This window comes from Saimiri boliviensis, chromosome 2, assembly GCF_048565385.1.
Source record: "Saimiri boliviensis isolate mSaiBol1 chromosome 2, mSaiBol1.pri, whole genome shotgun sequence".
NCBI classification, from domain to species: domain Eukaryota; kingdom Metazoa; phylum Chordata; class Mammalia; order Primates; family Cebidae; genus Saimiri; species Saimiri boliviensis.
In genome coordinates this window covers 75,328,897-75,343,944 of record NC_133450.1, presented here as the reverse complement: position 1 = coordinate 75,343,944, position 15,048 = coordinate 75,328,897, and the positions used below count along the sequence as shown (strand labels likewise).

The window sequence follows — 15,048 nt, the reverse complement described above, 5'->3', positions numbered from 1 at the left end:
AACAGTAAGGCACAAACAAATGGTGACAGCTCACCAGAACTGGCTGCCCTATTCTTCATGAGGCCCATCTGACCTCAGTGATGTTTGCTGTCAGCTATGCAGAGGCCTTCTGACACAAACTGACTGTGAATATCACAGGGATATTAAACACTGGGGCAGGTTGGAGAGAGAAGACAACAGGGTGTGGAAGAATTCTTTTCCTTCCCTTTCACTCAAGTACCAGGGATTCTAAAGATTCTCCTCCCTCCCCGGCTTCTCCTCCCTCCTCTTTTTCTAAGCCTCCTTATCCTCCTCCCCCCTCTTCTTCAGCCCTTTAACTTCAACCAGAAGAGATGGAGGGTTGGGCAGGGTAGCACAGAGAATGTTGTTCTTGGGATTTTGAACGGGTTTAGTGTCAGTGTCAATGTCCCCCTCCCGCTTGCGCTCTGGAAATAGATACACACAAAACACCTACTGGAACTTTTAAATGATGAGAGGAGATCCACAAGCCACCTGTGAAGCAAAATCTCCGCACTTTATAGTCAAGAAACATACAGGCATGCAAAGGGCTCATGTTGGTGAATTATAGCCACACATACCTAGGCAAAGCAGGTGGCTTTTGCATATACACAGGAATCCTCAAATACAGGCATCTTGGCATTTCCTTTCCACCAGTCTCAGCCCTTCCCAACACCCAAAGGGGCGGGCCACAGCCACCCTCTCTTAAGTCTGATGCAGGGCGAAGGGCATCACTGGCTACTCCCTGGCTGTGAGACGTGGGTAAGCCCGTTACTCTCTGTAAAATGAAAATAACTGCCTGGCCAGGAGCTGTGAGGATGAAGGGTAATAATATACGTAGGGCGCTGTCCCGCTTGGTTGCCGAACCTCCCTTTCCTACATCCAAGCCTGGACTGATGGTGCCTCCTGTCACTTGGTCCCCACCGCCAAGATTCTAGTCTGACACTGGAAGAATGGGGGCTTAACCCAGGGCTGCGGTCTGTCCAGGGGAGGTCCCAGCCCGCAGGTCACAGGTCTGCAGGCCCAGGGCTAACCTTCAGAGCTAGCTGCACGAGCGCCGGGAGCCGTGGGCACGTGCTGAGTGCGAGCCGGTCCCAGGTGCGTAGACCCGTGGGTTGGGGGCGGAGCGAACCGGTGGAGGTGGGCAGAGCCCGGCGGCAAGTCGACCCACGGCTGTGGGTGGCTTCCTCCTGTTGCTCAGTATCGGGGAGAGGCGAGGGAGGACATTCTTTTTTTTTTTTTTTCCTTCCCTAAGTACGCATCCACCTATTGCTTCAATAACTATCGATTGTGAAAAGCTAGCGGGGCTCTTAAAGGAGAAGCCGGGCTCCGCGCGCCGCCGCGTCGGTGTTAGGGGAACCAGTCCGCGGGGCCTTTTCTGCCGGCTGCGCGGCAGTGATGGGCTAGCGCCTCTGCACGGGCTCGCCCAGCAGCCTCGGGAACCACAGCCACAAGCTGTGGTTTGACCCCTGCCCCATCCCCTGGCGAGGCCTTTTCTGCCCAGAGCCCCCAGTCTCGTTCTCGGACCCAGTCACCTGCTCCGCAGCGCAGTCCCGGCGCCCCAGGTTCGAGGACTCGGCCCGCACTCGAAAAGTTATTTGAAAAGGCAGATGTGTTGCAACACTCTCTGCAGCAAACTACAGGACGCGGATTACCGAACCCTTCCCCACCCCCACCCAGCCCGGGCAACTAGATCCCGCCGCAGGAGACTGGCAGCAAGAAGAGCCACCCCCAAACGCACCTTCTCTTCCTCCCGCGCGCCCAAGTGCAATGGGGTAGGGGGAAGCCCCAAAGCAAACTCACGGTGCGGAGTAATCCCCAGTCTTGGCCTGGAAGGGGTCGGGCTGCTGGGGATCGGCCTCCCGATATCCTGCCCCAGCCTCCCCTGCTCCTCAGCCCCAGCCCACCCGGCTGGGCCGTCGCGGCCCCTAGGTACCTGCGGCGGTCACTGGCTCTCCCTCGCTCTGCTCCCCGGAATCCGAATCCATGCTGCGGGCTGTTGGCTGGGAGTCCACGGCCACCCGCCAGTCTGCGGGGCGCTCGGGCAGCCGCGGCGCACTCAGTGCGGACAGACGGGCGGCTGGAGCCCGGGCGGCGAGGGCTGGGCGGTGCGCTGCGACCGCGGCCAGGGGGCGGCTCCGTAGAGGCGAGCGCCGCCCGTGCCCAGCTCCCCGCGCTCGCCGGCCGGTGCCTGCGCGCGAGGCGAGCGCGGGGCGGAGGGTGGGGCGCGCCAGGAGATAGCTGGGAGGAGGGAGGGGAGGCGCGAGCGTCGAAGAGACCGAGAGCCCGGCGTCCGGCGCCCGGCGGGCTCCAGGCTAGGGTTAAATATCCCGGGGGCAGCGTCGTGCCTCCCTACTCTTGCCCGGCGCCTGAGCCCACGGACAAGCAAAGCGCGGCGAAGTTGTGCTAGTCGGCGTCTCCCAGCCCCTCCTTCCCTAGGGTGAGGCCAAGTTTGTAAGATTCATAGGTGAAAAAGCGCTTCAAATCGCGCAGGAAAGGAGAGGTTCCGAGTGTTCGAGTTCTGGTGCTGCCAGGGTTCGAGTCCAGCTCCACAGCTCAGAGGCTTTGGACGAAACCTGTGTTTGTCTGTTTCCTCACTAGGAAAATGAGGGAAGGCGGGGAGGGGTGGGGGTGACAGTTTCCTTCTCATAGGACTGTTGTGGGAAGTAGTAAGGCAAGGCTTGTGCGGAACCGAGCGCAGGGCCTGGCACCTGGCGACGAAGTAAACACACAGGCAGGTAATGCTAAGTCTGGTTGTTTGAGTCTTCTCCCGGAGTTGGCAGGGAGGTGGGGTAAGCGGTGGTGAAGCTAAACTTCCATAATACTCTCCTTTCAAAAAAAAAAAAAAAAAAAAAAAAAAAGCGATTTACTGATTAGCCCAAACAAGTGGGGGAATGCACAGAGCAGTAAGACCTTTTTTGTTAATTCTTGGTTATCTATATGCTCTTATTGTTTCGTCTCCCTATTTTAGGCTCCAATAGTCATAAAGCCTCAAGCTGGGTTCTCTGCATGTCAAGTCTGCCCAGAGAATGCAAACCATTGGCCAGAGCAAAAGAAAATCAAGAAGAAAAAGTCTACTAAAAAGCGCCACTTACTGAACGTTTCGTATGTGTCCTCATCTAATCTGTACAATGACCCAGTGAAGAATTTAGGTAAACCATTTGAAAATAATTTTTGGAAGTACAAAATGGTTGAAAGTTGGCAAGTTCATAGGATTCAACTTAATTTCATTCCCATTTGACAGATGGGAAAACAGTCTCAGAGAGAGTAGATGACATCCCTGTAGTCTCAGGTCCAGTACGTGGGTGAGCTGGGACGTGAAATGGGGACTTGCCGATGTTCAGATCTGCTCCTGACTGCTATGGTACAGTGCCGTAAGTGAGTTTTGGCTCCTGGTCTACCTGAGGGTTGCCTTCTTAAGTGAAGTGTGGGCTTAACAGAGTACAAATACCACTTTACTTTGTATTTTCAGAAAACAAAGGATGGCCAAACTCATGGATCTAGTGATAAAAGTTGGATGGATATTGATGAAATGGTCAAAAGAGCACCACACTGGATATGTTTTCTTGGGCAAATGGCTTAATATTCCTCGGTTTCCTCATGTGTTGGTGTCTCCTTCATGGGGTTGTAAATAAATTAAATAACGAGTGTGAAAGCTATTACCCAATGCATGGCACACAGTTAATGTTTGGTAACTGGAAAGAACACTAATTCTTAGATCGAATGGATCCCCTTTAGAAAAAATATTTTAAAATTCCATTTTTTAATGAAAAGAAAAACGTAATGGCAAAGTTTGGATACGAGATTCTCAAAAAACAAATAGCTGGGATCATTTAAAAAGTTTGCCACAGTAGCTTTGCAGTCATAAGCCAAAACAACAATGATAGCTTCACAGAACAGAGCATATGGGATTAAAAAGGCATTCAGCTTCCTCTAAAGGCTGTGACTAGATTCAATAACAGGAAATGTGAAACTTTCCCTGTTTCCTCACACTTTCTTTCCTTATACTTCATGGCATCTTTTTTGATTTTCTTTGTGCTTTAATGCACAGGTAGCCTGGGTTGCAGTGTGAGGGAGACAGAAAGACCACAGAGACATGTATGAATAACAGCAAAAAGGAAACAGAGAAACTAGTAGAATTTGATCAACAGCAAACAATGTGCTGAGAACACGTATTTACAACACATGTATGCTCATCAGTTATCAGGTCTTCATGAAGTGTCCAGTACATTTTGACCCAGATATAAATGCTTGTATGATGAGGAGAAAGAAATGGTCAAGGTATCCTGAAAAGTCTTTAAGTTCTTAGATAATGCCTATTCATTTACCTGTTCCTATATTCATTCATAGTATATTTCTGTGAAAGGAGGCAGACATAGAAAAATTTAATGTGCAATTAGACAATAGAGAAGAGAGATCCAAACTAAATAAGGTCTTCATTCCAATTTCCTATGATGTGCAATCTGTTGTCATGGGACAGCAAGACAAAGGGAAATGACTACTGGCATGAGTGTGAGTTTAATGAGGAACATTAGTGGAACATACCTTATCTCTCCTCCCAGTATGGAAAAATCTGTGTAAGAGAAGGAAGTCCTTAAAATAGTATCTTATGACCATCACCCCCACTAAAACAGTGAAATCTGAGGTGGTGAATCTCCTTTAAAATCAGTTTGGAAATATTTCTTGAGGGAAAAAAAAAAAAACTTTTAAGAAAGAGAAAAGGAGAAAGGGTTTCTGTAGTTCCTCTGTATATTTTTAGAAGAATGGCATCACTTTGCAGACTTGAATCTAGAGTCTGAGGGTTATAAACCACCTTGCTCAATGTTTCCACTACATCTTTTCAGGCTGGCAGCTCTTCAGACATACGAGTTTCTACCACTCATTGGTCATTTCTTAACTCCAGTGAACAAAATCACTGGCTTTTTAAGGAAATTGCCTGTCTGATGGGTAAAGCATATCTATTTGTAAGGTGTCAAGAAACAGATAATAAAATAGATCCATTTCTGCTAACACAATAATACTCCTTTAATCTGAGCCAGTACTATGACTCATCTGCCTGTCTCCTCTTGTGGGATGGAAAGGGAGCTGTCTGCAAACCTTCAGCAGTGGGAGGAGGAAGGGAGATACTTTTCATATGCTAGGGCTGCTGCTCCGCTTTGAAAACCCACCAGCTCTAGAACAGCTGTTTTCTCTAGGCTGAAGTGGCCTTTGGTTCTTCGAAGTGAGAGGTTGGCCCTATTTTTGATAATTTGTCTCAAGGTAGACGCTGGTCCCAAGGAAGCTTCTGCCCAGAGCTGAGGGAGCCTCCATGGGACAGTAGGTAAGCTGGAGAGCAGGGTCACAGCTAGTTTGTTATCTGTCTAACAGAACAAGGTGCTAGAAGACAGCCTTGAAAAAGGGAGCTTTCCCTATTTCTTTCTTGCCTGTAAAAATAAGCTTTTATTTTTCCCTTCTTTTATTTCAAAAGCAGTGCATGTCACTGTAGAAAAATTGGAAAATACATATAAACAAAAAAGAACATAAATTAATCATAGTTTTAAGATTTAACCATGATTGCAATTGGTTTTGAAAAGTTTCCTTCTGTGCATGTGTACAGTATTCTGCTTTTGTAACTTGCTTTTTCCTTCTGATGATATGTTATGAAAATAATTTTATCCTTTGATAACATGATTTTTAAAAGCTGTACAATATTCTACTGGATGAGTACATCATATGTATTTAAACAATCCTCTATTGTTGAACATTTAGGTGGTTTCCAATTTTCTGCTATAACAGCATCAGTCAATATCCTCGTGTCTAAATCTTTGCACACATCATTTATCAATGTCTGTGAACTTTCAGCAGCCTCCTTGGTTTACCTTGGGAGAGAGAAACAAGACAGAAAATTGCAGCTAATGAAATAATTGCATATATATCCCAAGAATTTAAGATTATCAAGAATTTTCATGGGACTAATCTCCACTAGGCAGAGGGTGAGTTATTTGAGTTCATTCTTGGATTTGTCCAGCATCAGTTGAGCCCAGAAGGGATTTCTATAGGTTTAGGAGAAGAGGGCAAAGTTCCCTTCCACACTTTCTTTGTGGGCAATGTGTCCTCTGCTCAGCCCCATCCAAGTCCAGACACCTTGTAGGAGGCAGAGGGTGGATGAGGCTGGCAACTTGGGCATTCAGCTGTTTTCCTGGATTCTTAGCTTCTGCTTCCTGAGCTTCCGGCAGGGTAGCTTCCTGGGTGGTTAATGCAGTTACAGTGACTCAAAAGCACTGATCCAGAGGGACAGGGAAATTGAGAAAGAGAAAGGGAGAAAAGCAAGAGGGAGAGAGAAGAAAACTCCATGGGCCCAACCTCTGTTGCACCCTAGCCCAACCCTATGGGGTTATTTATAAGCTCTTTAAACAGCAGCACCAGGATCTTAGGTTCAGCCCCACTGGGAGCCTCGCTGATCACATATGGTGTCTGATCTCACTTGTGACATTCATTTTGGCTGCAGGATGTGACTCCACTGCTGTATGAGAGCTGTTCTTACAAGCATCTGCACAGCTTGCATGTGGGTACCCTAAGTGACTGTTGAGCTCTTCCTAGTGTCTTCCCATTTTCCTGGATCCCTACACAGCTCTGTGACATAGAAAAGGTCAATATTATTCCCACTGGGGAGAAGATGGAATCAAGACCCATGAGGCTTCAGCAGCAACTAGAGTCTGTGTGGTTTTCAGGAAAAAAACAAAAAAACAGCCAAGGCATGACTGGATGGATGTCCTTAAATGTGCAAAGACTTAGATTCTAGGCTGATGTGGGACTAAGGGATAAAAGTTATAAAAAGGGAGAATTTGGATCTTGTGCCAGTTCTGGACTCCCTGTCCTTGCCCTTTCCATCCTCTGTGTGAAAAAGGGGCTGACCCCTGCAGGCTGCATTTGCCAGGACTATATACTAGATGGTTTCTAGCTGGATACAGCCAATGGGAGGCAATGGCAGAAAATGGGCAGATCAGGGCAGGAAGAGTCTCCCCTATCCTCTATCCCTCAATCCTGGCACCTTTGACAATGGCTATATCTCCTCTGTGGCTCTGGCTTCCACCTAATGGACCCACTGTGGTTCCAGCTTTCATGAGGTGACCCCAGCCCCTAGGGTTCAGTAACAGCACCTCCTCCCTTTTGTCCTCTAGCCCAGGGTGACAGTGACTTTCTGCTACTGCTAATGTCTAAGTTACCTCACTATCCTCTGTTTGGCTTCTCAAACCTGTGTAGCCAGTTCCCTGCATTACACGGTCTCCTTTGAAAATATGTAAAATACTTTCCTAGTTAGACCTCATTGGTACAGATATGTACCAATGGTACAGGAATAAGAAAATGTTTTTTAATTATTATACAACTGGATGATCATGGGCAGGGGTATTGTAGGAGGCTGGAGTCCACGACTTTTAGGATTCCTTTGGAAATGGAGGCATGGAAAGGAAATGACGTGTTCAAGTCCTGGGAGTGGCAGAGCTGGGACTAGAACTCAAGGCTCCCGATCCCCAGACAAGCATGCTTTTCATCTGATGCTGACTCTCTTCCTGCGCATGTCTTTAAAATTATTCTCCCATGGTTTATTTTAATCATACTTCTGATCTATGGAAGGGAAAATTGAGTCTCCTAAATTTGTTTTTTCTTTTAATCCTCTCATGATTATGTGACAATCCAGTTCAATAATGCTTACTCACTAATTATTTTACAGAACAAATATTGCTCGCCAAGTATTGAGTGGAACCTTTTATTCCTCCCTTCAAAGCATTTTCTACTTAGAAAAGCTAAATACATGTTCCAATCTGGATGATTCCATTTATGTAAGTCTTAGATTTCATAACATCTATGTCCAGTCGAGGGCTGTATAAGGAAGAAGGAATGTCTAAGTTCACCTAGTCTAACCCTATCACTTTAGATATGAGAAATAAATCTAGAAAGATGGAGTGGTTTGCCCAGAGTGAGGAAAAACTGAGACTAGAACCCATATCTCTGTCCCTATTTCGGGATTTCCCATCATATTATCATGCTCCTTTATGGCCTTTCTACTCCAGCTCAGGATGGCAGTGACTTCCTGCTGCTTGCTTTACTACATTCAGTTTTCATTTGGCTTCTACCCTCACTTCCCAAATCTCTCTCCCCAGAACTGATTTTTTTTCTCCTTTTATCCGGTACTATCCAGTGTTCTCATAGCCTATATCCATCTGGAATGGAATTAACAAAAGCAAGACTTGACCAATGCCGTCTCAGTTCTTCATCTCATCAAAGACACTCTCTCCTCTCCTCCCCTCCTCTTTCCCCCGCCTTTCCTCCATCTCCCTCCCTTTCCCTTCCCTTTTATTCTTTTCTGGGTTTTCTTTTGATTCCTCTCTTCTATCTAGCCAACATGTTCTTTTCCACCAAGTTTTCCCTTGGCATTGTCCTAAAACGGATCCCTCCCTTCTGTGTTCAAAGCAATCTGCCTGGTCGAAGCTATCAACACTTCTAAGAGAGTAATTTTCCAGGCCTAGTTGCCATAAGCCTTGGCTCATTCTCTGAGGAAAGACGTAAGTTAATGTCATCCCTTAGTAGGACACCTGGACCTCTCTCCATTACTTCCCTGGCCTCTTGACTGTGGCTGTGGGCATCTTAACACCTCAACCACTACTGCAGAGATGGGAATTCCTTCAATGGCCGAGGATATCAAATTTATTTTATTTCAAACCATTAACAGACATCATCCCATGAGAGTTTCCAATGTTTCAACAACTTTCTCCTTTGGCTGTCACTATCAATCTTAGCTGGTTTTTAGATCTTGCCAAATTTGTGTTATCTAGACATTCATGAGTGGTTAGATTTATTGAAGCTCTTTCAGGATAACATCATTACAGTATAATGTTTGAGTCACAACGACCTCGTTCAAGTGGACTGGTCCTCCTTTAAAACAGACACATTGACACCGTATTTCCAGTTAGCTTAACTGTTGTCTTCTATCCTTCCAAATTCCATGTTACTTTCTTCTAATGTGTATTTTGTCTCAGTCACATAGTTGTTGAAAACCCAGGAACTTGGTTCATCCTCCACATTCTTGTAACTTATACTTTAACTTCTCTTGACGAAATTTGTAAGTCCAAGGATCAAATATTTGGGTTCTGTCCCAGGAAACAAGCACGTGGGACATGTGCCTTCTTTCTTAGTATATAGGTGATATTGCTGCAAGAGTTAAGAGGAATGAGGAGTTACTGGCAAGAAAGAGGAGAGCCTCTGAAACCAGGAATCATATCCCAACATACTCTCTTCTGATAGAATGGAGTGTGAGGTCAGTGCAGCCATTCTAAGCTCAATCACATCTTTCCAACAATTACATCTCCATTGCACTAAAGGTGCCAACAGCCTCCCAGTTCCCCAGTCTCATAGTCTCCAAATAAGTGCCCTTATTTCTGTCTTCCTCACTTCCATGCTGCCATCCAAAGTCCTATCAACACCTCTATTTCTACCACGAGTCTCTTGATTTTATCCTTTCCCTTCCATCTCCATGGCTCCTGCCTCCCAGCTCTTTCCAGTGTCTCGATTGCTGCAATAGCACTCCCCTGGCTGTCTCCCCTTACCCAGCCTTGCCCAAATCCAGGAACACCCAAGCCAGAGTTTGAGCTTTCTCAGCCATCATAGAGCCGGCCTCTTTACTATCCCGCTATGCTCCCCACTCCCAGGAGACTCCTGAGTATACACCAAAACAAAGAACTACCCAGAGTCCACACAGCAAGAGGTTTGCCATAGCCCAGCCATGTCCTGCATCTGTGCCATGTCAGTCTGTTTCTACTCTCTGCCCTGCTCCTGCATGTCTTTCCTCTGGCTCTCTGTCTGCTGCAGACTCTTCCCTGGTGTGTGCACTCCTGGCCCCTCCTTCCCTCAGCTTACGGCTGTCTCCTCCCTGCCAGTGGATGCTTTGCTGTTATGGCTGGAGGTTTTGGCTCTCTGACCTGGCCTTGGGCCCTTCTCTCTGATTTATCCTCATGTGACATTCTGGCCAGTGTGCCCTTGTGTTCCTGGAACCCACATCCTCTTAGCTTTGCCTCTGGATGAATCAATGTTGAGTAATTTCTGCTGTGTTGGAGTGAAGACACCTGGATTTTTGTTCTGGCTGTTCATGAATTTTGATGTAGGGCATTAAATAAGAGATGGGCTGCCTGTGCTGGCTCTCTTCAGATGCCAGCTCTGTGCGCCCTCAGCTTGCCACTTTGCACATGCCTCCCTGCCCCTACACTCCCTTCCTTGCCAGTTCCTGAGCCAGTCCTGACCAAAGATAAAAGGCCTTTCCCCTCCAAAGATAAAGGATGGGTCTTGTTTGTAACGTGGCATCCCTTGTGCCTTGGGCCCCTGCCTATACATTGACTGGCAGTCTCCCCTGTGGCTCTGCCTCACAGAGTGTGAAAACCAGTGTGCTTGGGTTCTGCCAGTTTCCCCATTTGCACTCAGGTGTCCTGCTTGGGACAGTAGCCTTAATCTTCACACTATTTTTGAGGTCTGGTCATTTCCCGTTGCTTGAGGTAATACTAGCAAGTCAGTTTTTATCTCTAGGGAGTTTAGCTAACACAACCTGCCATTTAGTGGACTCTTACTTTGCTTCAAAAATTAATTAGAATGGACTTTTTGAATGAACAAAAAAAATTTTTAACTACCCGTTGCATTATAGCACCTTTAAAATATGTAACCAAGAACCAGGGAGAAATCAGAAAGTGAAGACCCCTAAGCTATCAGAAAGGGTGTCTTTTACTCAGGAGAATCCTGCAGGCTCTCACTCATAGTCTAGTTTTCTTTTTTTACTCCAAAATTCTATCAGGTATGGGAATGGGAGGGCAGGGTAGAGCAGGTGCCCCTATTTACACCCACTTTACCTCTTTACTCACCTGACGGCTTTCTACTGCAAACACGTGCAGGCTTTTAATAGTGCCTGCGAGTTAAGGAGAGTGGTTCTTAGAGAACGATGGACAAGATTTGGGGATGAAATCCAGGTTCCTGCCCCTTGTGTGGGACAGTTCTACACAGTTTTATAGAAGTTCCGGCAGGACTGAAGCCCAGCTGTCCATAGGGGTTAAATAAATAGCCTCTCAGGAATGCACCTGGATGGGCTTCCTCGTGTTTTCTGGGATCACTTCTCAAACAACTGGCTCTCAAGTTCTTAATTCAGGGTCGGCTTCTCGGGGAACTTATAGTAAGGCATGCTGCAAGAACAAAAAGCCAGGAAATGATGGAAAGAGAAAATAGGAGAGCTCTGAAAGAATATACACAACTAAAGTATTTTGGGGTCCTGGGGTCCTTTAACAAGGACCACTGGGACACAAGGATATGTGGCATAGTTTCTCTACACAGAAACTACGCCTGAGGGCTGGAGTGTAGTTATCTGAGTGGTGTGTATTCTCTTATTTAACAGGCCATGGGAATAAGTTTGATATTTGAGAATAGGTTCTACTTGAAAAGTAAGCATAGGTTGTGATGCTTAAAGAAATGATTTGTTGGCTATCTAGAATTTTGAGTTTCCTGAATGCCCCTTTCCCTGATGACCAGGATTTATTGGATTTTTAGTTGAATTAAAATCATTGCTTTTAATCTTCAAAGCTCCTAGTTCTAGCAGTTTGGTGCTTTAAGATTCACATTCTTTATGTTTTTCAGTCTTTGATGTTATCTCTTCTCATCTCCTGTTTGCAAAATGGAATTAGTTTTTTTTTGTTTTTGTTTTTGTTTTTTTTTTAAGTCTGCCTTCTCACAAAAGCCCCCTTTCCTTCTTGGCAATTTCAGTGTTCCTTCTTGTGCACGATTATCTCATTCCTGGGGTAAAGGGATTGGTTCTGCATTCGGTATTCCATGGGCCAGTGCAGTACACTGAGATTTGTACTTCTGCTTTGTTTCCAATCCAAATTGATTATTTTTTTTCAGTTTTCATCCAGATGTTTATATCATGTAAACACAGCTTGAAAGTGTTCCTGAACTGCTTACAGATGTATGCCAGTGACACCCTTTCCAAATTATATATAATGATGCTCTGGATCTATTTATATCTATGTCATAGCCTCTGGCTTGAATTTTAGCTATAAGACTAAGTTGAAAGAAAGTGAAAAATTCATGTGTTTGGGTAAATTGTCCACTTGATTAAAGACTCCAGATATTTAGAAATATTCAAGAATTGATGCCATTTTTTCACTGAATCCTGACATGTCTGTAACCATGGTGTTATACCTGAATGCTTGTGTCCATTCCAAATGCACATGTAGAGGCTTAGCCCCTATGTGACAGTATTTGAACAGCAGGCCTTTGGGAGGTAATTAGGGTTCAATGAAGTTATGAGGGTGTGGCCCTTGTAATGGGATTAATATCTTTTTTTTTTTTTTTTTTTTTTTGAGACGGAGTTTCGATCTTGTTACCCAGGCTGAAGTGCAATGGCGCGACCTCGGCTCACCGCAACCTCCGCCTCCTGGGCTCAGGCAATTCTCCTGCCTCAGCCTCCTAAGTAGCTGGGATTACAGGCACGCACCACCATGCCCAGCTAACTTTTTGTATTTTTAGTAGAGACGGGGTTTCACCTTGTTGACCAGGATGGTCTCGATCTCTCGACCTCGTGATCCACCCGCCTCGGCCTCCCAAAGTGCTGGGATTACAGGCTTGAGCCACCGCACCCGGCCCCCTTTTTTTTTTTTGAGACGGAGTTTTGCTCTTGTTACCCAGGCTGGAGTGCAATGGCACGATCTCGGCTCACCGCAACCTCCGCCTCCTGGGTTCAGGCAATTCTCCTGCCTCAGCCTCCTGAGTAGCTGGGATTACAGGCGTGTGCCACCATGCCCAGCTAATGTTTTGTATTTTTAGTAGAGACGGGGTTTCACCATGTGGACCAGGATGGTCTTGATCTCTTGACCTCGTGATCCACCCGCCTCGGCCTCCCAAAGTGCTGGGATTACAGGCTTGAGCCATCGCGCCCGGCCTGGGATTAATACCTTTATAAGAAGAGACACAAGAACTCACTCTCTCTCTCTCTGTCTCTCTGCTCACAAGAAAGGTCAGCTGAATACACAGCCAGAAGGTGCCCATCTGCTACCCAAGGGTGAAGTCTCACCAGAAACCAATCGTACTGGCATCCTGATCTTAAACTTCCAGGCTCCAGAATGGTGAGAAAACTAATTTCTGTTGTTCAAGCTACCTGGCCTATGGCATTTTGTGGTAGAAGCCTGAGCACATTAATTTATCTGAGGACCTAGATTCTGTTGAGCTGTTTAGTTTATGGTCACAGTGACTTAAATGGCTGTATACCTATTTAGACCAAGCCAAGACCTATTCATCTAATGTTTGACACCAAAAAGATACCCTTTAAGGACCAAGGGTCTACTCAATTCTTTAAATTAAAGGGTTTATTGCAAGATATAGTATGTATAGGTGATTGCATAGAGGATGTGTAGAAAATTGTGTTTTCCAAAGCTGGTGGGAACCATATCTCTCATCCACATGCTTATTTATGATGTGATGGCATGCCTTTTACCAAGAAGTAGGGTCTTTGTCCTCTTTCTTTAATCTGGGTGGGCTTGTGACTTGCTTTGTAACCAACCAAATTCAGTGAAAGGGACTTTGGATAATTTCTGAGGCTAGGCCAGAAAAGACTGTCTAGCTTTTGTCTGGGTATCTGGGACATTCATCTTTGGAGCACTTAGCACTTAGTAGGCAGAAGAATTCTGAATACTCTCAGCCCCCATGCAGTGAGGCAGCCCTGGCCCTATGGAAAAGCCATGTGTGAGTGCCCCTGTCTGAGCCAAGAGCCAGCACTAGCCATCAGCTGTGTAAGTAAAGATGCTTCCAGATTCCGACTTTCACATCACCCCTTTGTGAACACCAAACATCATGGAGCAGAGCAAGCTATTCTTGTTGTGCGCTGTCCACCTTCCTCTTGCTCAAAATTGTAAGCAAACTAAAATAATAATTTGAAGCCACTAGGTTTTGGGGTAATTTGTTATGCACCTATAGTAATTGGAACAAGTGTACATCTCACTGATTCCTCTTGCAAGAAGATCCCACCTCTGAATCACACAAGTCCAGCAGAAATCTACCTTCCTTAGATCTTGTCTTCAGCTGCTCTGGGGTGTGGTGCCCTGTTTTATAACAGCAGGCAGGATCAGAGGCAGCTATTCTGTAGAGATACTGTTGAAGATGGAATAAAGTTCACTTAGGGCTTAGTGCAAGAAAAATTGTGCTTTCTTGAAGGAACTGGTGTCTTACAAACACTGAATCTTATCATTTGCTGTTTTCCCTCTTTGCATTGGCTTCTCTGATTCTTGGGACCAATTTTGGAACCAACTTGTAATAATTAATCTTATCTCTTTACATTCTGCTATATTTATTTTTGTGGGCCCCTCAAAATACGTCTGGAACAACATGAGTTAAGTGGATTAATGAAGGGAACAAATATCCCTCAAAGTCTAACATTTGAGATTATTATTAGACTGAACTAGTTCCGACACATAACTTCATTACAACTAAAAACTAAACATACTTTATACTCTCTAAGACAAAAATGCAAGAAGCTAAATGGGGTAGTCTAAGCCAAATGTTAAAAGAAATAATCATCACTACAAGTAACATATCGTGTACTAAGCAAAGCAACGAGATCCTTAGGAAAAATAATATTCTTGAGCACACACTGACTCCCAAGAAAAGATTTTCTAGGTCCTTTATATACAGAATTTTATTTAATCCCTATAAAACAGCTCCATGGACATGCAGTTATGTTATTTTGCTGAAGGCATAGATCAGATCCTGTCCATGTGAACACCATGCAGATGCAATTCTTTCTTGTGGATGGGGTTTCGTTGTAACTAGTTATGGCCCAGGAGAAATTTAGTGCCCTGGCAGGGAAGGCGGAGTCACAAGAAGGAATAGTGACATTCCTGCAAGGGACAACCTCTTATACAGCCACAGCTTTCTGAGCTCATGCTTTCAGAACTGGATGTTTCATTTTCTTTCTCCTTTTCCATATTATCACCACTATGCCCCGACTTCCTCTGGAAAATAACACTGCTGCTTCAATGAGGTTCCCTG

The 15,048-nt window shown here is 45.5% G+C and overlaps 1 protein-coding gene and 1 long non-coding RNA gene across 2 annotated transcripts in view; one reads left to right on the top strand and one right to left on the bottom strand.

Annotated features, from left to right (window-relative positions):
* TNFAIP8L3 (TNF alpha induced protein 8 like 3) overlaps positions 1-2,289 on the bottom strand; it is a 41,782-nt gene extending 39,493 nt beyond the window's left edge. Inside the window, exon 1 of the mRNA XM_010339487.3 lies at positions 1,934-2,289. Coding sequence (XP_010337789.1) covers positions 1,934-1,985 — 52 coding nt within the window. The 5' untranslated portion in view covers positions 1,986-2,289. The remainder of the gene's footprint in view (positions 1-1,933) is intronic.
* Positions 2,290-2,351: 62 nt separating this feature from the next.
* On the top strand, positions 2,352-13,899 carry LOC141583597 (uncharacterized). The gene is made up of 3 exons (XR_012516262.1): positions 2,352-2,437; positions 2,969-3,149; positions 13,018-13,899. It is a non-coding gene; the product is annotated as an uncharacterized LOC141583597 (long non-coding RNA).
* The last annotated feature ends 1,149 nt before the right edge of the window (positions 13,900-15,048 follow it).